This window comes from Saccopteryx bilineata, chromosome 1 (assembly GCF_036850765.1).
Source record: "Saccopteryx bilineata isolate mSacBil1 chromosome 1, mSacBil1_pri_phased_curated, whole genome shotgun sequence".
NCBI classification, from domain to species: Eukaryota; Metazoa; Chordata; class Mammalia; order Chiroptera; family Emballonuridae; genus Saccopteryx; species Saccopteryx bilineata.
In genome coordinates, this window is record NC_089490.1 from 259,608,541 (window position 1) to 259,632,164 (window position 23,624).

General features: G+C 40.9%; 1 protein-coding gene across 7 annotated transcripts in view; it reads right to left on the reverse strand.

The window, feature by feature from the left end:
• BDP1 (B double prime 1, subunit of RNA polymerase III transcription initiation factor IIIB) overlaps positions 1–23,624 on the reverse strand; it is a 126,916-nt gene that overhangs the window by 99,503 nt on the left and 3,789 nt on the right. For 6 of the 7 annotated variants that reach the window (XR_010726895.1, XM_066241625.1, XM_066241613.1 and 3 more), the window contains exons 2-7: positions 22,557–22,833; positions 14,486–14,595; positions 6,461–6,520; positions 2,615–2,743; positions 1,324–1,457; positions 654–748 (exon numbers count right to left, since the gene is read on the reverse strand). Coding sequence is in view for 6 of the 7 variants with exons in the window: in XM_066241625.1 (XP_066097722.1) it covers positions 654–748; positions 1,324–1,457; positions 2,615–2,743; positions 6,461–6,520; positions 14,486–14,595; positions 22,557–22,833 (805 nt within the window). In the remaining variant the exon portion in view is untranslated. The remainder of the gene's footprint in view (positions 1–653; positions 749–1,323; positions 1,458–2,614; positions 2,744–6,460; positions 6,521–14,485; positions 14,596–22,556; positions 22,834–23,624) is intronic. The other variant, XM_066241605.1, reaches the window with a different exon arrangement.

Sequence of the window (23,624 nt, forward strand, 5' to 3'; positions counted from 1 at the left end):
AATAGTCCCTTTAATTGATGAAGAGAAAAGCCCATGGTGGGATAAAGATCTATCAACTAGAAATGCATCACAGCAACACAGTGTGCGTATACTCAAATGCACTCCAACCCAGGGAATTTGTAATGAGGTTTCTCAACAAAAGAAACTATAAAACAGAGAATGCTCATCCTTTTAGACATATTAATCACTGGCTGTCTCATAGTTAGGTGGCCCTAGGAAAGCAATGGTTAGCTCAGATAATGAGAATTACGCAATTCAGCATACTTCTCTTCATGCCTTCCTAGAAAATATAGAAATACATTTTGTGATCATAAAGCTATCCTTAACCCAAATATTCTAGTGCATTTATCTTCCCTCTTCATTACCTAACTCTCCTTTTATCTTAATTTCAGTGGGTTTACTGGCATTCCCTCAAAGACATTTTAGAAGTGGGCAAGATACAAATAAGAAAATACAATACTAAAGTTAAGGAAATTGTATTCACAATAGAATTGAGAAATAGTACATTACTTTTTAAGCTATAAAAAGAAACAAGATTACCAAAAACATAACACATAGTGAAAAAGAGTGGACTGAGATTTAAATGAAAGGCTAAAAAAAATTAGTAGTTTTTAGTCTCTTTTCAGTCAACAAACATAATGGGTTTACTTTACCTTAATTTCTATCCTTGCTCTGTGAGGAAAAAGCTGTCCAATCATAGAGAAGTCAGTTCCAACCATGCTGATGGCCAAAAAAAACATATCCGTTTCTGTAAAAATAAGATTTAGAAAGACCAAAAATTAAGCTTCTCAATATTTCAGAGAAAAGAAAAGCTAACCTAATTATATATTTTGAGTTAAAATTAATTTTACAGTACTTAGTTTATTACAATCCAGTAAATCTTCATAGAAGTATGTCTATGTACAAAATTATAGAAATCTCCATTTTGTTGCAAATAATCTCATGGATCTAAAAATATCTTCCTTAAACACTTTATATTAGAAACATGTAAAAAAAATTTGCATGCTCATACCAAAACAGCTGAAATTTAAAAATAAGACATACTGCCTACCTGGTCTCAAAATCAGTCATAGCCAATACAATATTACCATAATGTAAACAACTAAGATTGCTTAATAATATGTAAAAGTAGCTAGAAAAAGACAGAAGAAACTGTTAACAGAATTCAAGAGAATAGGACTATGAAAGTCAGAAAAGGGAAGTACAGAATCTTCCTTTTTCATTTTTATTTACTGAGAGGAGAGCTGTTTTAATTCAGAAAAAGAGAAAATAATTCACTTCACTTCAATTAATGACCTACAATTTAAAATGAAAATCAGTTACCTTTATTTGACCATGGTTTAGAGTAATAGTTTTTCCTAAAGCTGGAATATGTAGTTGTAGAACCACGCTCAAATATGGGGTCATTGTCCTCAACAACACAGGAACCTTTTGTCCTTAAAACTTCTACAGTTAAACTGAAAGAAACACATTTTTAAATAGATCCACACTAAAAACAAGTAAGGAAACATATAGCAAATGATATTTAATAGTGATATTTTAAAATTTACCATGACAGTCATATCAAAAGTACAATATATATTTCAGATATGCATATTTTATAAGAATCTAATTTTCATTTAAAATGTGATTACCAGAAATTAAAAATAAATGCCAACTGTTTTTCAAAATCCTTAAAAGCAATATAAAATTTAGAAACTTTCTGTGGACCACCTAAAAAGTTATTTGTTTTATTGACTTCTTCTGCATATTTCTGATATTTAAGCCATGTTAATCTTGTAACTAAGAAATTAAACCAGAATATTCATTAAACCTCATCATAACAGAAGTCAGAAAATATGTTAAACCTATGTTTCATTGCAATTTCACTAGTTCACTATATACCAGAATATCATATTGTTAATAATATGAAAACTTGAATACTGACTTCAAGACAGGTCTTGGAATTCTGAGGATGTGGCCCTAGCTGGTTTGATCAGTGGTAGAGCATCAACCTGGTGTGTGGATGTCCTGGGTTCTATTTCCAGTCAGGGCACACAAGAGAAGCAACCATCTGCTTCTCTTTTCCTCCTCCATCTCTCTTTCTCTCTATTTCTCTTCCCCTCCTGCAGCCATGGCTTGACAGGTTCAAGCACATCGATGAGCCTCTGCCGCAGGTGCTAAAAATAGCTCAGTTGCGAGCATCAGCCCAAAATGGGCAGAGCATTGGCCCTAGATGGGGGTCGTCAGGTAGATCCCAGTTGGGACAAATGTGTGAGCCTCTCTCACTATCTTCCCTTCTCTCACTAAAAAGAGAATAAAAAAGAAATCTACTCAGTAGAGGACAGCATATGATTAGCTCACAGCTCATTCCACTCACCAGAAAAGTTAGTCAAACAATGGTATGTTAATGGATGATAAATAAAACAGTACCATTTTCTGATACAAAATACAGAATTATGAAAACTGCTAAAAATTATAAATGAATCTAACAAACCTTGCTATTTACAATATCCATTATGCAAATATAAACATCAGAGTCTAAATGACTATGACAACTCAATCTCTTTCATTTGACAAAGCACTTTTGTATTCTCATGAAATCACAATCTCTGGCTTTCTTTTTTTAACTTACCTTTCTTCATCCAAAATTATAGAACCATCCTCTGCAACTTTTACTCGGGGAACCAGCAACGGCCCATCATCCATCTCTTCTTCTAGTTCTTCATTATCTTCAGGATCAGAAGTACTCCTATCTTCTTGCCTACCAAAGGTAAAGACAGGTTAATTTATATATCCATGAAAAGTGTTTCTAATATGAATTTCTAAAAAAAAATTATAAATTCAACCTTCTAGCTATTTACAACTTTCCCTATAACCTTATTGAAAATACTATGTGTTGTTAAGTACATCATTATAAGATATTCTAAAATTTATGGTGGCAGAGTGGATAAAGCAACAACTCACAAGACTGAGGTCGCTGATTAAAGTCCCAAGGTCACTCACTGGCTCTAAGTGTGGGTTCATCAGTGTACAGTCACTGGATTAAGTGAGGGAATCATCTGCACGATCCCAAAGCTCACCAGCTTGAACCTAAAATTCACTGCCTTAAGCAAGGGGACCCTGGTTTGGCCCTAGTCAAGGTATACATGAGAAGCAATCAGTGTCCAACTAAAGTGAAAGCAACTACTAGTCAATGCTTCTCACCCTCTCTCTCCTTTCCAGTCTCTCTTTCAAAAAAGTTTTTCTTATTTCTGGTAGCATTTAATAAGAAGCCTTACTCTCTTCGAAAATAAAGAAAAATAAGCCCTGGCAGTTTGGCTCAGTGGTAGAGCATCGGCCCAGCATGTGGAAGTCCCAGGTTCGATTCCTGGTCAGGGTACACAGGAGAAGCAACCATCAGCTTCTCCACTCCTCCCCCCTACTCTCTCTCTCTCTCTCTCTTCCCCAACCACGGCTTGATTGGCTCAAGCAAGTTGGCCCCAGGTGCTGAGGATGGCTCCATGGCCTCCACCTCAGGTGCTAATAAGAGCTCGAACAACGCCCCAGAAGGGCAGAGCATCGCCCCATAATGGGCTTGCCAGGTGGATCCTAGTTGGGGTGCATGCAGGAGTCTGCCTCTCTGCCTGCCCTCCTCTCACTAAAACAAATTAAAAAAAAAGAAAAGAAAGAAAATAAAGAGAAATAAATGCTCATCTTTTCTGTCTCAGTAGAGTTGTAGAGTAAATCATCCTGGTATTATAGATGTAACAAAAACAATCCACATAGTTAAATAGTATTAGTTTCCAAATCATATTAATTCTCAGAACAACAGTTTGGGGTATTTTCATACCTATTTAAGGCCTGGAGAAGGTAAGTAACTTTTGCTATATATTACACAAACAGTAAAGGTAGAACAAGAAGCCAAATATGATTTTCCAAATAATGATTCCAAATCCTGTATACTTTCCATTTAATTACATTTTCTCCTTAAGGTTTTACTGAAGCAAACATACCTATATATCTATAAAAACATAACCTATGTTATGTAAAGCTTAATAGTTCTGCTTTAAAACACTGGATTCTAAGCAAAACAGTAATCATTACTTTATAAGCCTTAAAGTACCAAACCCAAAATCCCAATGTTTCTGCTAATTAGCTACAACCCCCTACCATGAATTACAAAGCTATAATAACTTCCTGTGAGGTATCTTGGAGAGATTTCTTTGTAGTAAACTAACATGACATTGCAACATGAAAAGCAACAGGAGCTTGTACAAAAAAAGACTCTCAGTGGCATCAAAACTGTACCTACTGCAGGACAGCATACATAGAGTGCTAAAAAAGAAAAAGAAATAAAACAAAAGGGAAAGAAAGGGGGAAGGGAGAAGTGAAAAGAAAGGAAAAATGAAAATACTATACATGCTTGCTTGAATAATCATAGAATAGAATTAGAATGATACATTAAAATTTTTTTAACATGCTATCTCCAGGGAAAGGAACCAGATGCAGAAAACAGAGTTGGAAGACCCTTTTCAGTATATTTTTGTTCTTTTTAATTTTGTACCATATGAATATATTATTTTTCTACAGCAAAAGAGAACCCCTTTTAATTCTAAAAGCATTAATTTAAAATCATAACATCGGTCATTTATATATGTCATACACAAAAAGTGTGGGGCCTTCTTTTTTACTTATTTATTTTTGTATTTTTCTGAAGTGAGAAGCAGGGAGGCAGAGAATGGGCTCCATTACATGCCCAACCAGGATCCACCTGGCAAACCTACTAACGCAGTGGTTCTCAAACGTTTTGAAATTGGAGCGCATTTAAAAATTCTACAAATATTGTAGGAGCACTATGTACAAATTTCTGAGAAATATGTTATAATAATGAAGTCAAATATTAAAGAAAAAAATAAAGTCCAAGCATGCTTTTATGGTAATTAAACTAAATACAACAAAATTAAATTTATTCTGACATTAAAAAACATTTTTATGTTACATTTTTTGAGTTGTGCTTTTTAGAATTTATAAAAAAGAGGGGTTAAAAAAATTAGAAAAACAAAAAAGTTATCTTTTTATATATATATAGATACATTCTTAGTAAGATTTAGTAAATTCAGCAGGTCCTGGCACGAATGTGTTAAGTTTTTTCATTCTTGTGTTTATGAGAAACATGAGCCTGATGTGTCCTAGAGATTTCTTCAATGTTTGGGCATATATTTGAAAAGCAAACTCATTTCCTTGTCAATACATTGAAGAATTTCTCTCTTTTTACTTTTAATTGTGTTGAGTGCAGAAAACCCCCAACACACATATCATCTTAACTTTACACCAAACAAAGGATAGAGGAAACTCGCCTCCAGTCTTTCCAGGGAACGTGGGGGGTAGTGTAAACAATCCAGCACCACAGTTTAACAGCCTTTTGCAACCTCAAGCAAGTGAGGTAGAGGGTTGGGCAGACTGTCAGCTTACAGCCAATTTCCCACAGCTCTGTTCCCCAAAAATCTAAACTCCAAAACCCTGTTTGTTTTTTGGTCCCCAACAGGCACATATTTCTCTGAAATACCATAGGGCGCACCTGGAAATCTTCTAGAGCGCACCAGTGCACCCTGGCGCAACCTTTGAGAACCACTGCACTAAAGGGTGATGCCCTGCCTGTCAGAGGCATTGCTCCATTGCAATTGGAGCCATTCTAGTGCCTGAGGTGGAAGTCATGGAGCCATCCTCAGCACCTGGGCCAACTTTGCTCCAAGGGAGCCTCAGCTGCAGGAAGGGGAGAGAGAGAGAGAGAGAGAGAGAGAGAGAGAGAGAGAGAGAGAGAGAGAGAGAAAGAAGAGGGAGAAGAGTGGAGAAGCAGAGCACTTCTCCTGTGTGCCCTGTCCAGGAATCAAACCTGGGACTTCCACACACCGGGCCAACGTTCTACCACTGAGCCAACCAGTCAAGGTCTTTATTTTTTTTTAATTCTTTTTATTTTATTTTATTAAGTCCGAGGTGGGGAGGCAGAGAGACAGACTCCCACATGCAACCTGATGAAGGATCCACCCAGCAAGTCCTCTACCAGGCGATGCTTGGCCCATCTAGGGTCATTGCTCTGTTACTCAGCAACTGAGCTATTTTAGCTCCTGAGATGAGGTCATAGAGCCATCCTCAGTGCCAGAGCCAGCTTGCTTAACCTTTCGAGCAATGACTGCATGAGGAGAAGAGAGAGCAAGCGTGAGAGAGAAAGAAAAAGAGAAAGAGACAGAGGAGGGAGAGATGTGGAAAAGCAGATGGTCTCTTCTCCTGTGTCTTGAATGGAAATTGAACCCTGGACATCCAGTGTGGGGCCTTCTTATAGATTAAAATCAGGCAGTAACTTAATTCTTGTCAGTAAATCTATTTTAAAATTCCAAGTTACATGTGTAACTTGACTATAACTGGAAGTATCATTTGATTTCATTATTTTTAATGTACCCACACCAGAATATATTCAAAAAAGAATAAATGAGATCCTTACTCTCTTGTCTGGACAGGTATCAATGATTTTTCAGTTTTCTTTTCTTGCTCCAGTGAAGAACTATTAAACACAAATAACAGAACACTTCTTAATAAAAAATATATTTATCTCTTATCAATTCTATCTGTAGACAAGAAGAAAAGTATTTTAACTTGTATTTTTTTAATGATATGTCATAATACTACCCTTAATGGTGTGTCTCAGTCAAATTTTCAATCAAAAATTTTTGTCATCAAATATAAATAATTTGTTTGGTCCTAAGTAGAGAACTCTCTTACCCTTTAATTCCTCAGTAAAAGAAGGTCCCCAGTTCCCAGGACTGAATCAAAATAGTGGCTTATCAAACAACTCAAAACCTAGGTTCCTGGTTTCAACAATGACAAAGACAGAGTGAATCTGAAAAAGATTATACTGAAAATATGCCATTACTCCTATATCTACCTGCTAAACCATCAACAATACAACAATACAACAATCATAAACCCTCTACTTGCTCAGGTTAACTTTGATTAAAAAAGCTTTGTTTTGGAGGATTTGTTAATCAAATGAATTTAATTAAGAGATAAATCATAAAATTAGATCACCCTTTTAGATAAAGAAATAGAAATTATAATCATGATTACAGAAAAATTTAGTTTTACTACATCTTAGTAATACAGCAAAGGAAATTTATTTTTAATCTCAGAGATAATGAGCATCATTTATGATCCAAAAAAGCAGTAACCTGAAATTCCATTAATTTTTGTTGTAAAATTCTATTTAAAAGGAAATCAGTACCACCAACAAAAACGACAGAAACACAAAGGAAAAGAGCCAATGGAGGCACAGAGCTACCAGAAATGCAAGATGAAATAGCTATAGGAAGTCTTCATACCTCAATAATTACCCTAAACGTAAATCGATTAAATTCACCAATAAAGAGGATCAGAGTAGTAGATTAAATAAAAAAACAAAACCCAATCATATACTGCCTTCAGAAGACACATCTAAACTGCAAAGACTAAGTTCGGCTAAGTGTGTAAGATTGAATAATGATTGTCCAAGAAAATAACATCCAGAGAAAAGCAGGTATACACCATACCTGACAAAACAGATTTCAAAATAACAACGGTAACAAGAGACAAAGATGCACATTTTATAACAATAAAGGAGACACAAATCAAGAACACATACACTTTTTTTGTGGGGATGAAGAGAGAGATGAGAAGCATCAACTCATGGTTGTTTCACTTCAGTTATTGATTACTTTTCATACATGCCTTGACCAGGACGCTGAACCTTGAGCCAGTGATTCCTTGCTCAAGTCAGCAAGCAACCTACGACTTCAAGCTAGCGACCTCTGGAATCAAGCCAGTGACCTAGGGATGATGTGGATGATCCTACACTCAAGCCAGTGATCCGGCGCTCAAACCGGCAAGTCCACGATCAAGCCAACAAGCCAATACTTTAGCCAGTGACCTTGAGGTTTCAAACCGGGCCCCTCAGGCATTCTAGGCCAACGCTTTACCACCACTGATCAGTCAACACTTCTTAATATATATGCATTAAATCAGGGATCACCAAAATATATAAAGCAACTAACTGAACTAAAGGGTCGGACCTGTGGTGGTGCAGTGGATAAAGCATCAACCTAGGATGCTAAGGTCGCCAGTTCAAAACCCTCGGGTTGCCTGGTCAAGGCACACATGGGAGTTGATGCTTCCTGCTCCTTCCACCCCCTTCTCTCTATCCTCTCTAAAATAAATAAATAAAAATCTTTTTTTTTAAATTAACAAAAAAAATAAAAACACAATCATAGTTGGGGAACTTAATACTCCATTGACAGTATAGCTAAATCATTCAAATTTCAAAGAGAAAAATCAATAAAAAAATATCAGACTAGCCTGACCAGGTGGTGGCACAGTGGATAGAGCATCAGACTGAGACACAGAGGACCCAGGTTCGAAACCCCAAGGGCACCGGCTTGAGCACAGGCTCACCAGCTTGAGTGCAGGATCACCGGCTTGAGCGTGGGATCATCATAGACATGACCCCATGGTCGCTAGCTTGAGCCTGAAAGTCGCTGGCTTGAAGCCCAAGGTTGCAGGCTTGAGCAAGGGGTCACTCGCTCTGTCTGCTTAACCCCTCCACCCCCATCAAGGCACATATTAGAAAGCAATCAATGAACTAAGGCGCCACAATGAAGAATTGATGCTTCTCATCTCTCCCCTTACTGTCTGTCTGTCCCTCTCTCTCTGCCAAAAATAAAAAGAAACATTGGCCTTAAATGACACATCAGATCAAATGGACATAATTGACATTTACAGAGACTTATTTATTTGTGAGAGTAGGGGAGATACAAAGACAGACTCACTCCCGCATTAGCCCGACCAGAATCCACCCAGCAACCCCTATCTGGGAATGATGCTATGTCCATCCTGGGCCCATGCTTACAACTGAGCTATTTTTAGCACCTGAGGGAGAGGCTCCAGAGCCTTCCTCAGCACCCGGAGCTCTCATGTTTGAATCAATCAAGCCATGGCTGCAGAGAAGTGGGGTAAGGGAGAGGCAGAGAAGCAGATGGTCGCCTATCCTATGTGCCCTGACCAGGAATTAAACCTGGAACTTCCATATGTCAGGTCAATGCTCTACCAGAGTCAACCGGCCAGGGCCTTACAGAGTCTTTCATCCTAGAACATCAAGTTATATATTCTTCTCCACTGCACATGGAACGTTGTTTTTATTTTTTTAACTAATTTTGAGAGAGATATGAAGGAGGAAACAGACAGACAGAAACATCTAATCTGTTTCTGTATGTACCCTGAATAGGGTTCAAACCAGCAACCCTTGCATACTGGGATGATGCTCTTGGTTGGTTAGAGTCTAACCAACCAAGCTATCCTGCCATGGCCACATGGAACATTTTCAAGGACAAACCACATATTGGGTCACAAAACCAGCCTCAACAAACTCAAGAAGATTATAATTATACCAAGCATATTCTCTGAACAAAATACTTTGAAATTGAAATCAAGTGCAAGAAAGTATTAAAGAAACCCAGAAATATGTAGAAATTAAACATAAATATTACAAAACTATGACTGGGTCAAAGAAGAAATAAAAGGTGATCTCAATAGAGACAAACATGAATGACAATACAACATATTAAACTTTTTCGGATGCTGCAAAATCAGGACTAAGAGGGAAATTTATATTATTACAGGTCTGTTTCAAGAAACAAGAGAGATCCCAAGAAAACAGCCTAATATTACATGCTTCTTTTTTTTTTTTTTAAGAGATGGAGGAAGGAAGAAAAAGAGAGAAACACTGATTTGTTGTTATACTTATTTAGGTATTCACTGGTTGATTTTTGTATGTGTTCTGACCAGGGATCAAACCTGCAACCTTGGCATATCAGGACAATGCTCTAACCCAGTGGTCCCCAACCATTTTTGGGCCACGGACCGGTTTAATGTCAGAAAATATTTTCACGGACCAGCCTTTAGGGTGGGATGGATAAACGTATCATGTGACCGAGATAAGTATCACGAGTGAGTCTTAGACAGATGTAACAGAGGGAATCTGGTCATTTTAAAAAAATAAAACATAGTTCAGACTTAAATATAAATAAAACAAAAATAATGTAAGTTATTTACTCTTTCTCTGCAGACTGGTACCAAATGGCCCACGGACTAGTACCGGTCCGTGGCCCAAGGGTTGGGGACCACTGCTCTAACCAATTGAGCTACCCAGCCTGGACTCTAACATTACATCTTAACAACTAGAAAAACAAAAACACATGCAATGGAAAGTGAGCAAAAGAAAGGAAATGATAAAAATTAGAGCACAAGTGAATAAGAAAGAGAACAAAAAAGACTATAGCCTGACCAGGCGGTAGAGCAGAGGATAGAGCATCGGACTCGCATGCGGAGGACCCAGGTTCAAGACCCCGAGGTCGCCAGCTTGAGCGCGGGCTCATCTGGTTTGAGCAAAGCTCACCAGCTTGGACCCAAGGTCACTGGCTTGAGCAAGGGGTTACTCAGTCTGCTGTAGCCCCATGGTCAAGGCACATATGAGAAAGCAATCAATGAACTAAGGTGTCGCAAAGAAAAACTAATTATTGATGCTTCTCATCTCTCTCCATTCCTATCTGTCTGCCCCTACCTATCCCTCTCTCTGACTCTCTCTCTGTCAAAAAAAAAAAAAAAGACTATACAAGAAATTAATACAACAAAGCTTGTCTCTGAAAAGATTAATGAAATTGGCAAACCCTTGCCTAGACCCATTAAGGAAAAAACAGAAAAGACTCACATAAACAAAATCAGAAATGAAAAAGAATTTACCACAGACATCCCAGATATACCAAGGATCATACAAGAATACTATGAAAAACTATATGCCACCAAATTTAATAACCTAGAAGAAATATATAAGTTCCTAGAAATATATAACCTTCTTAGACTGATTCATGGTAAATTGGAAAATCTAAATAGGCTGATAAAAAGTGAAAAATTGAAACAAACATCAAAAACTTCTCCAAACCTAAAAGATGGCTTCACTAGTGAATTCTACCAAACATTCAAAGATTTGGTACCTATCCTTCTCAAATTCTTCCAAAAAAAATCAAAGACAAGGCAATGATTCCTAAAACATTTTATGAGGTCAACATACCCTGATACTAAAACCTAGCAAGGACAACACAAAAAAAGACAACTACAAAACCAATGTCACTAATTGATACAGATTCAAATATCTTTAACAAGCCTGACCAGGCGGTGGCATAGTGGATAGAGCACTGGACTGGGATACAGAAGACTCAGCTTCAAAACTCCAAGGTCAACACTTGAGTGCAGGCTCATCCAGCTGGAGCACAGGCTCACCAGCTCGCGCATGGGGTTGCTGGCTTGAGCATGAGATCATAGACATGAACACATGGTTTGCCAGCTTGAGCCCAATGCTGGCTTGGAGCCTAAGGTCCTAGCTTGAGCCCAAGGTAGCTGACATGAGCAAGGGGTCACTTGCTCTGCTGCAGCCCCCCGGTCAAGGCACATATTAGAAAGCAATCAATGAACAACTAAAGTGCTGCAACAAAGAATTCATGCTTCTCATCCCTCTCCCTTCCTGTCTGTCTGTCCCTATCTGTCCTTCTCTCTGACTCTATCTCTGTCTCTGTCAAAAAGAAACGGAAAAAAACACATAATATTAACAACTCAAATACAACAATACATGAGAAAATAATCACAATCAAGTAAAGTTCATTCCAAGAGCAAAAGGTTGGTTCAACATACCCAAACTGATCAATGTAATACACCACATTAAAATGCAAAGGATAAAAATCATATGATCTGATAAACATGCAGAAAAAACATTTGCTGAGATATAACATCCATTTGTGGTTAAAAACTCAATAAAATGGGTACAGAAGAAAAGTACCTCAAACTAATAAAGGCCATACATGACAAACTCTGAGCCAATATCATAATCAATGGTTAAAACTAAAAGCTTTTCCTCTGAAATCAGGAACAAGACAAGGATGTCCACTCTCACCACTCTTATTCACTGTGGTTCAGAAAGTTATAGCAATCAAGCAAGCAAAAGAAATAAAAGGCATCCAAATTGGGAAGAAAGAAATAAAAGCGTCACTTTTTCCAGATAACATAGTTCTATATATAGAGAACCCTAAAGATGTCAACAAAAAACTATTTAAAACAACGAGAAGCAGTCAATGAACATCTAAAGTGCCACAAGGAGTTGATGAGTCTCATCTCTATCCCTTCCTGCCTCTCTCTCTCTCTCTTTCTAAAACAGTAAATAAAAACAACAAATACAGTATACTTGTAGAATACAAAAATCAATGTACAAAAATCCACTGCTTTCCTATATATACGGCTCACAAAAATTAGAGGATATTTCAAAAATGAATATGAAGCGATAAAATATTCCTTTAAATAAAATCTAAAAAAAAAAAGCCTGACCTGTGGTGGCGCAGTGGATAGGGCATCAACCTGGAATGCTGAGGTCACTGGTTCAAAAACCCTGGGCTTGCCTGGTCAAGGCACATATGGGAGTTGATGCTTCCTGCTCCTCCCCCTGTTCTCTCTCTATCTCTCCCTCTCTCTCTCTCCCCTCGCTCTCTAATAAAAATAAATAAATAAAATCTAAAAAAAAAAAAAAAATTCCCTAACTTTTGTGAGCCATATATATTAACAATGAAACTTAAGTAGAAAAAAATATTTTTTTTTGTAATTTCACCCAAAAGAATACTTAGGAATAAACTTAACAAAGAACATAAAAGACCCATATGTATACTGAAAACTACAAAGCATTAAGATTGAAAAAGACTCTGACCAGGCGGTGGCACAGTGGATAGAGCTTCAGCCTGAATCAACCCAGGTTCAAAACCCAGCAGTCATGGGCTTGAGTGCAGGCTCATCAGCTTGAGCACTGGGATGCTGGCTTAAGCATGGGATCATAGACATGACCCCATGGTCGCTGGCCTGAGCCCAAAGGTTGTTGGCTTGAATCCCAAGGTCGCTGGCATATGCCCAGGGTCCCTGGCTTGAGCCCATGGTCGCGGGCTTAAGCAAGGGGTCACTCACTCTACTGTAGCAACCCCAGCCAAGGTACACATGAGAAAGCAATCAATGAACAACTAAGGTGCCATAACAAAGAACTGATGCTTCTCATCTTTCTCACTTCCTTTCTGTCCCTATTTGTCCCTCTCTCTGTTTCTGTCACACAAAAAAAAAAAACTACAATGAGATACCACCTCACACTTGTTACAACGGCATTATGAACAACACAGGTAATAACCAGTGTTAGAAAGGTTGTGAAGGTAAAGGAACCCTCATTCATTGCTAGTGGGAATGTAAACTGGTACAGCATGGCAATTACTCAAAAAAATTTAGAATAGAGTTATTATATGACCCAGCAATCCCTCTTCTGCTTATCTACTCAAAAACATTTATTCCCAAAGATATACACACCTCTATGCTCACCGCAGCCAAGACACAATGACAACCAAAGTGTTCTTCGATAAAGGATTGGATAAAGAACATATGATACGTGTATACTAAAGACTACTACTCAGTGATAAGAAAAGATAAAATACTGCTATTTGCAACAACATGAATGAACTTAAGAATATTATGCTAAGCAAAATAATTCTGTCAGAAAAAAACAAGAACCATACAATTTCAGTAACATGTAGGATACAAAACTGAAAATCATAGACACAGACAATACAATGGTAGTTACCAGGGATAAGGAGATGGGGGTGTAGTGTAGAGTAAAGGTGGCCAAATGTATGGTGACAGATGATTTGACTTTGGGTAGTGGGAACACAGTGCAATTTACAGATCACGTGTCACAGAAACATACACCTGAAACTATATGATTCTATTAACCAATGTCACCCCAATAAATTTATCTATATTTAAAAAAAATAAAGGACATTAAACAGTACCTGGGAAACCTGAGAAGCTTACCTATAACTACCTGTTACTAAATTTGATTAAATTCTTGAAAAATAAAAAAAGGACATTAGATGTGCTACAAATTTTGTCAACATGCTTTTGGAAAACATAAAACTGAACTCTATAGATGATACTTAAAACATTACATACTCAGCCCTCGTCGGTTGGTTCAGCAGTAGAGCGTCAGCCCAGCGTGTGGAAGTCCTGAGTTCTGTTTCCAGTCTAGGCACACAGGAGAAGCACCCATCTGCTTCTCCACCCTTCCCCCTCTCCTTTCTATCTCTCTCTTCCCCTCCCACAGTCATGGCTCCACTGGAGCATAGTTGGCCTGGGAGCTGAGGATGGCTCCATGGCCTCCACCTCAGGTGCTAGAATGGTTCCAGCCACAACGGAGAAACACCCGAGATGGGCAGAGCATCGCCCCTTGGTGGGCATGCCGGGTGGATCCTGGTAGGTGGGGTGCATGCAGGAGTCTGTCTGACTATCTCCCCGCTTCTCACTTCGGAAAAATACAAAAAGAAAAAAAAACATTACATACTCAAAGAAAGTAAAACAAAAATAGCTTACTTACGTCATTGGATTTTTATCTGGCAGGTAATATATGAAGTCTCTCATAGTCATTTTTGAACGATCTTGTGGCCTCTGGCTTTCATTTATGGCATATTTGTTTTTCCACTGCTTCTAAATTCAGACAGAGAAAGACAGACAGAGAAAGATCCACTATTATTTTATAAATATAAAAGAACTTCAAATGTATTATATTTATATATGCAGTCCACTGTTGAATTTATTGCAAGTGCTTGAATACTACTCCTACCACAATTATGTCTAACTTTAGGGAAAAGCTTATAAAGTGAACATTAAAAAGTCACAAATATCATATTAACCTCACTTATATGTGGACTGTAATGAACAAGTGAACTGAGGAATGGAATAGAGGCAGAGGCAGAATCACAGGGAGCAGAGGGACAGCTGTCAGAGGGAAGGGGAAGAGAGGATGGGATCAGAGAAGGTGAAGGGATTAGAGAAAATATATATACATAACACAGAGATATAGATAACAGGACAGCAAACCCCAGAGGGAAGAGGGGAGGGAGGGCAATGGGGAACAAAGGGGTAGGGGTGAGGGTGTTATATTGAGTGGGACACTTGAATTCATGTTAACACAATAAATTAAAATTAATTAAAAAAATTTAAAAAGCCTGACCAGGAGGTGGCGCAGTGGATAGAGCATCGGACTGGGATTCCAAGGACTCAGGTTTGAGACCCAAGGTCACCAGCTTGAGCACGGGCTCATCTGGTTTGAGCAAAGTTCACCAGCTTGACCCAAGGTCACTGGCTTGAGCAAGGGGTTACTCGGTCTGCTGAAGGCCCGCAGTCAAGGCACATATGAGAAAGCAATCAATGAACAACTAAGGTGTCCCAACAAAAAACTAATGATTGATGCTTCTCATCTCTCTCTATTCCTGTCTGTCCCTGTCTATCCCTCTGATTCTCTGTCTCTGTAAAAAAATAAAATTAAATTAAATTAAATTAAATTAAAAAAAAGAAAAAGTTAAAAAAAATTTATTCATTAAGAAATTTTAAAAAGTAAAGTGGCCCTGGCTGGTACCTAAGTGGATAGAACATCAGCCTGAAGTATGGACATCCTAGGTTCAAGTCCCAGTCAGGGAACACAGGAAAAGTAACCATCTGCTTCTCTCCTCCTCCCTCCCCACCTTTTCTCCATTTTCCCCTCCTGCAGCCAGTGGCTCTTTGGTTCAAATACGACCCCAGGTGCTGAGGATAGCTTGGTTGGTCTGAGCACATCAGCCTTAGGCACTAAAAATAGCTCAGTACTCAAGCATCTGCCTACGACGGGGTTGCCAGGTGGATCCTATTTGGGGTGCTAGTAGGAGTCTGCCTGTCTCCCCTTCTCTCATCTAAAAAGAAAAAAAAAACCAAAATCCTAAAGTAACTGAGACTAGATAAAAGCCCAGTGTATAAAATCATGCTTACTGATTTCTTCTAACTACAATAATTTACTGAAAATTTATAAATACATAACTTATCTTTAATTGCCCAAAATAAATCTAAATTCCATAAAACAGATTTTTTTTTTTTGCATTTTTCCAAAGCTGGAAACGGGGAGGCAGACAGACTCCCGCATGCGCCCAACCAGGATCCACCCGGCATGCCCACCAGGGGGCGATGCTCTGCCCCTCTGGGGTGTTGCTCTGTTGCGACCAGAACCATTCTAGCGCCTGAGGCAGAGGCCACAGAGCCATTCTCAGCGCCCAGGCCATCTTTGCTCCAATAGAGCCTCAGCTGCGGGAGGGGAAGAGAGAGACAGAGAGGAAGGAGAGGGGGAGGGGTGGAGAAGCAGATGGGCACCTCTCCTGTGTGCCCTGGCTGGGAATCAAACACGGGACTCCTGAACGCCAGGCCAGCACTCTACCACTGAGCCAACCGGCCAGGGCCAAAACAGAAAATTTTTAGACTTAGATCTTAGAGCAGGCGTCCCCAAACTGCGGCCCCGAGGCCATTTATCCAGCCCCTACCGCACTTCCGAAAGGGGCACCTCTTTCATTGGTGGTCAGTGAGAGGAGCACTGTATGTGGTGGCCCTCCAACGGTCTGAGGGATAGTGAACTGGCCCCCTGTGTAAAAAGTTTGGGGACCCGTCTTAGAGCATATGAATCCAAATACCATATCCTTCAATGATGTGTGACATAAAGCAAATACCCTCTCTGAGCTTGCTTCTTCCAATGTAAAATAGTGATGTATACTTCACACAGGTCAATTAAATGAGATAACAGATACAAAGTGCCAAGCTAAATGCCTTCCTCTTACTTTAAAAAAAAAAAAGGAGAGAATTCTCTAGCCCTGGCAAAATAGCTCAGCTGGTTATAGCGTCATCCCAAAGGACAGAAGTTGCCAATTCAATCCCCATTTATGGCACATACAGGAATAGATTAATGTTCATGCCTATCTCTCTCCACCCCCTTCCTCTTTCACTAAAATCAATAAATAAAAAATTAAAAAAAGAAATTCTATAATAATGAACTGATATTTGTTTTCTTTTTGGTTTTTTTTTTTTTCAACAGAGACAGAGAGAGGGACAGATAGGGACAGGCAGACAGGAAGGGAGAGCGAAGAGAAGCATCAAGTCTTTGTTGCGGCACCTTAGTTGTTCAGCTGTTCATTGATTGCTTTCTCATATGTGCCTTAAGGTGGGGGGGGGAATACAGCAGAGCACGTGACCCCTTCCCCAAGCCAGTAACCTTGGGTTCAAGCCAGCAACTTTAGCCCTGGCCGGTTGGCTCAGCAGTAGAGCGTCGGCCTAGCGTGTGGAGGACCCGGGTTCGATTCCCGGCCAGGGCACACAGGAGAAGCGCCCATTTGCTTCTCCACCCCTCCGCCGCACTTTCCTCTCTGTCTCTCTCTTCCCCTCCCGCAGCCAAGGCTCCATTGGAGCAAAGACGGCCCGGGCGCTGGGGATGGTTCTGTGGTCTCTGCCTCAGGCGCTAGAGTGGCTCTGGTCGCAACATGGCGACGCCCAGGATGGGCAGAGCATCGCCCCATGGTGGGCGTGCCGGGTGGATCCTGGTCGGGCGCATGCGGGAGTCTGTCTGACTGTCTCTCCCTGTTTCCAGCTTCAGAAAAATGAAAAAAAAAAAAAAAAAAAAAAAAGCCAGCAACTTTGGGTTTCGAACTAGCAACCTCTGAGCTCAAGCCAGCAACCATGAGGTCATGTCTATGATCCCATGCTCAAGCCAGCAAACCCACACTCAAGCCAGCGACCTCTGGCTTTCCAACCTGCATCCTCTATGTCCCAGTCCTTCCAGTCCAACACTCTATCCACTGCACCTGTGCCTGGTCAGGCTGATATTTGGAATTTTTTTTAACTTTTAAATTTATTGATTTAAAGAGAAAAGGGAGAAAGAGAAACATCAATTTGTTGTTCCATTTATTTATGCATTCAATGGTTGATTCTTGTATGTGCTCTGACTAGAGATGGAACCCACAACCTTGGTTTATCAGGATGATGCTCTAACCAACCTGGCCAGGGCAAGAGCTGACATTTGCTAAGCTTTTATTATTTCTCAGACAATAATCTAAATGAGTTTTACATGTATTAACAAATTTAATCTTCACAACTCTCCAATTATGTAGGTAATAGCATTAGTCCTATTTTACAGATGAGGAAATACACACATAAAGATTAAATTGTCCTAGCCTGACCAGGCGGTGGCACAGTAGATGGAATGTGGAGGACCCAGGTTCGAGACCCTGAGGTTGCCAGCTTGAGCGTGGGCTCATCTGGTTGTTGTTTTTGTTTGTTTGTTTGTTTGTTTAATTTCTCTGAGGTTGGAAACGGGGAGGCAGTCAGACAGACTCCCGCATGCGCCCAACTGAGATCCACCCGGCATGCCCACCAGGGGACGATGCTCTGCCCATCTTGGGGCCTCGCTCTGCCGCAATCAGAGCCATTCTAGCGCCTGAGGCAGAGGCCAGAGAGCCATCCCCAGCACCCGGGCCATATTTGCTCCAATGGAGCCTTGGCTGCGGGAGGGGAAGAGAGAGACAGAGAGGAAGGAGAGGGGAGGGGTAGAGAAGCAGAGCTTTGGCCCGGTGTATGAATGTTCCAGGTTTGATTCTTCACCAGGGTACACAGGAGAAGCGACCATCTGCTTCTCCACCCCTTGCCTTCCTCTCTCTCTCTCTCTCTCTCTCTCTCTTTCTCTCTTTCTCTCGAGGTTCCAGTACATTGACCACAGGAGCAGAGGATGGCTCCATGGAGCCTCTGTCCCAGGTGCTAAAAATAGGTCAGTTGCAAGCACTGTCCCAAACAGGGAGTGCTTCATCCCGACAGGGGTTGCCAGTTGGATCTCAGTCAGGGCATATTCTGGAGTCTGTCTCTCTATCTCCCCTCCTCTCACTTGGAAAAGAAGAAGAAAATAAAAACCTTATTTGAAGTTATAAATATGCAGGTATGTGTATCTGTGATTCTATGTGTATGTGATTCTTCTATTTGTGGCCTTCACCAAAAGCAATCAAATATATAGATGATGCACACAAAAAAAAGAAACCATCAACAAAATGAAAAGGCATCCACTGAATAAGAGAACATATTTTCCAATAATAAATCTGACAAGGGATTAATGTTCAAAATATATAGAGAACTTATACAACACAAAGAATCCAATAAAAAAAATGGGCAAAGGGCCCTGGCCGGTTGGCTCAGCGATAGAGCGTCGGCCTGGCGTGTAGAAGTCCCGGGTTCGATTCCCAGCCAGGGCACACAGGAGAAGCGCCCATCTGCTTCTCCACCCCTCCCCCTCTCCTTCCTCTCTGTCTCTCTCCTCCCCTCCCGCAGCGGGGCTCCATTGGAGCAAAAATGGCCCGGGCGCTGGGGATGGCTCCTTGGCCTCTGCCCCAGGCACTAGAGTGGCTCTGGTCGCAACAGAGCGACGTCCCGGAGGGGCAGAGCATCGCCCCCTGGTGGGCAGAGCGTCACCCCCTGGTGGGCATACCCAGTGGATCCCGGTCGGGCGCATGCGGGAGTCTGTCTGACCGTCTCTCCCCGTTTCCAGCTTCAGAAAAATACAAAAAAAAAAAAAAAGGGCAAAGAACCTGAATAGACACTTCTCCAAAGAAGACATAAAGATGGCTAACAGGGATGTGAGGGCGATCTGGCTGCGACATCTGTCACCCCATTGATCGCCAGGGTTGATTCAGCTGATCTGGCTGGCTAGGCGGGTGTCCCCTTCCTCCCTCACCACTCCATGTGTGTCCCTCCCGAAGCTGCGCGCTCAGTCGAAGAGGACGACCTTCCCCGCTAGAGAAGAGGACCGTTCTTCAGTCAAGGGTATACAAGTAGCTGCGCTCCCCTGCTAGAACCTCCAAACAAGATGGCTAACAGATATTTTTCCCCCAAGATTTTATTTATTGATTTTCTAGAAAGAGGACAGAGAGAAAGAGAAAGAGAAAGAGAAAGGGGGGGAGGAGAGGAACAGGAAACATGAACTGATAGTAGCTGCTTCTAGTATGTGCCTCGACCAGGCAAGCCCAGAGTTTCAAGCCAGTGACCTCAGCATTCCAGGTCGATGCTTTATCCACAGTGCCACCACAGGTCAGGCACAACAGACATATTAAAAGCTGTTCAAAATCACTAATCATCAAAGAAATGCAAAGTAAAACCAAAATGAGATACCACCTCACACCTGTCAGAATGGCTATCATCAATAAATCAGAAAAAATAAGTGCTGGTGAAGATGTAGAGAAAAGGGAACCCTCATGCACCATTGGTGGAAATGCAGGCTTGTGCAGCCACTGTGGAAAGCAGTATAGAGATTCCTCAAAAAGTTAAAAATAGAACTTCCTTTGACCAGCAAATCAACTTCTGGGAAGATATCCAAAGAAATCTGAAACACTCATTAAAAGGATATACACAGACCTGTGGTGGTGCAGTGGATAAGTGTCGACCTGGAATGCTGAAGTCGCTGGTTCGAAACCCTGGGCTGCCTGGTCAAGGCACATATGGGAGTTGATGCTTCCTCCTCTTCTCCTACTTCTCTCTCTCTCTCTTTCTCTCTCTCTCTCCCCTCTCTAAAATGAATAAAGTCTTAAAAAACATTATAAAAAAGAAAAAATATACACACCCTTATGTTCATTGCAGCATTATTTACAATAGCCAAGATCTGGAAATAGCCCAAGTACCCATCATCAGCAGATGAGTGGATAAAAAAGCTGTGGTACAGCCTGACCTGTGGTGGTACAGTGGATAAAGCATCAACCTGGAATGCTAAGGTTGCAGTACGAAACCCCAGGCTTGCCCATTAAGACATATATGAGAGCCTGACCAGGTGGTGGCGCAGTGGATAGAGCGTCGGACTGGGATGCGGAGGACCCAGGTTCGAGACCCCAAGGTCGCCAGCTTGAGCGCAGGCTCATCTGGTTTGAGCAAAGCACTCCAACTTGGACCCAAGGTTGCTGGCTCCAGCAAGGGGTTACTCAGTCTGCTGAAGGCCCGCGGTCAAGGCACATATGAGAAAGCAATCAGTGAACAACTACGGTGCCACAACGAAAAACTGATGATTGATGCTTCTCATCTCTCTGCGTTCCTGTCTGTCTGTCCCTATCTATCCCTTTCTCTGACTCTTTCTCCATCTGTTAAAAATAAAAGACATATATGAGAAGCAACAACTAACAATTGATGCTTCCTGCTCCTCCTACCCCACTTTCTTTCTCTCCTTTCTCTAAAATCAATAATTAAGGCCCTGGCTGGTTGGCTCAGCGGTAGAGCAGCAGCCCGGCATGTGGCAGTCTTGAGTTCGATTCCTGGCCAGGGCACAGAGGAGAAGCGTCCATCTGCTTCTCTGCCTCCCCCCTCTATTTTCTTTCTATTTCTCTCTTCCCCTTCCACAGCCAAGGCTCCATTGGAGCAAAGTTGGCCTGGTGCTGAGGACGGCTCCATGGCCTCCACCTCAGGTGCTAGAATGGCTCCAGTTGCAATGGAGCAACACCCTAGATAAGCAGAGCATCACTCCCTAGTGGGTTTGCCAGAGGGATCCCAGTTGGACGCAAGCAAGAGTCTGTCTCTCGGCCTCCTTGCTTCTCACTTCAGAAAAGCACAAATAAGCCTGACCTGTGGTGGCGCAGTGGATAAAGCATCGACCTGGAAATGCTGAGGTCGCCGGTTCGAAACCCTGGGCTTGCCTCGTCAAGGCACATATGGGAGTTGATGCTTCCAGCTCCTCCCCCTTCTCTCTCTGTCTCTCTCTCCTCTCTCTCCCTCTCTCTCTCCTCTCTAAAAATGAATAAATAAAATTTTTTTTAAAAAAAAGTACAAATAAATAAATAAATAAAATCTTTTTAAAAAATAAAAATTTTAAAAAGCTATGATACATTTATATGATGCAATACTATTCGGCCATAAAGAAGAAACTCTTAACTTGAAGGACAACATGGATAGACATGGAGATTACTATGCTAGATGAAATAAGAGAGAAAGACAAATATCATAGATGTCACTTACATGTGAAGTCTAATAAACAAAATAATTTAACAAACAAAATAGAAATAGAAGCACAGATACAGAGAACAGACTGACAGCTCTCAGAGAAGAGGAGTGGTGGGGGAGCTGGGTGAAAAAAAGTGAAGGGATTAAGCAAAAAAAAACCAAAACCATTTATATATATATAAAACACACATAGACACAGAAAACAGTATGGTGATAGCTGAGGAAAAGAGGGGTGGGTGGGCTGAGGTGGGCAAAGGGGGGATAAACGGGGACAAAAAGAAACTTTATTTTTGGGCAATGGGCACATTGTGCAGTGTGATGTTTTGTTGAGCTGTAGACTAGAAACCTGTATGCTTTTAACCAATGCCACCCCAATTAATTCAATTAAATAGAAATAGCAATATAAAAGATATAACTGTATAAAATATATAAATATATCATGAAATAAAAGCTTAAATCTGTAGTGTTTCTTAATCGTTCTGTTAAGAAAAAGGGATACTCTATTAACATGAAGAATATTATTTGGTTTTGTTTCCCAATAAAAATGCTACACATGCTTACTTTTCCTCCAAATGATGTGACTAACATAAAAACAAATCTAGCAGACAACAGTCAAAATTTTGATTTTCCTCTCTTACCTTCTCTCTTCTTAATTCTTCTTTTAGCATTTCTCTCAGTTTCTGTGCTTTATATATTCGGTGTCTGTCTGAGTATGGTCGTTTCTCTTTTGTTGGAATTGGGATTGGCTGTGGAGCTTCTTGATTAACTGTAGATAAGGGGTGAGGCTCTGAAGGAACATTGATACTAGGTTTAACCAGAGTAGGAGTACTTGATATTCGCTTTCTTCTCTGTGAAACACTAGAGGAAAATTTACTGGATTCTTCAACATCATTCTCACCATCAGTCTTTTCATCACTATTGAAATTCAAAAAGAAAATAAAAAGGGCATCATGGATGTTCTTTTAAGTATTCTAGTTGTTTTTCTTTTAATGATCATCATATCTATCTTATTTTTTTTATTTATTGATTTTAGAGAGGAGACAGAGAAAGAGAGAGAGAGAGAGAGAGAGAGAGAGAAAGGGGGGAGGGGCATGAAGCCTCAACTCCCACATGTGCCTTGACCAGACAAAAGACACAGGTTTTTGTTTTTTGTTTTTCTGAAGTTGGAAACGGGGAGGCAGACAAACTCCCGCATGCGCCTGACCAGGATCCACCAGGGGGCGACGCTCTGCCCATCTGGGGCGTCACTCTGTCGCAACCAGAGCCATTCTAGTGCCTGAGACAGAGGCCACAGAGCCATCCTCAGCGCCCAGGCCAACTTTGCTCCAATGGAGCCTTGGCTGCAGGAGGGGAAGAGAGAGACAGAGAGGAAGGAGAGGGGGAGGGGTGGAGAAGCAGATGGGCGCTTCTCCTGTGTGCCCTGGCCGGAAATCGAACCCGGGACTCCTGCACGCCAGGCCGACGCTCTACCACTGAGCCATCCAGCCAGGACCCAAAAGCAGGGTTTTGAACTGGTGACCTCAGCATTCCAGGTTGACGCTTTATCCACTGAACCACCACAGGTCAGGTCTTAGTATTCTAGTTTTAGCTTCAATCTTGAATAGTGAGGTTGCTAGATCAAAACCCTGGGCTTGTCTGACTTGTGGTGGCGCAGTGGATAAAGCGTCAACCTGGAATGCTGAGGTCGCTGGTTCAAAAACCTGCAC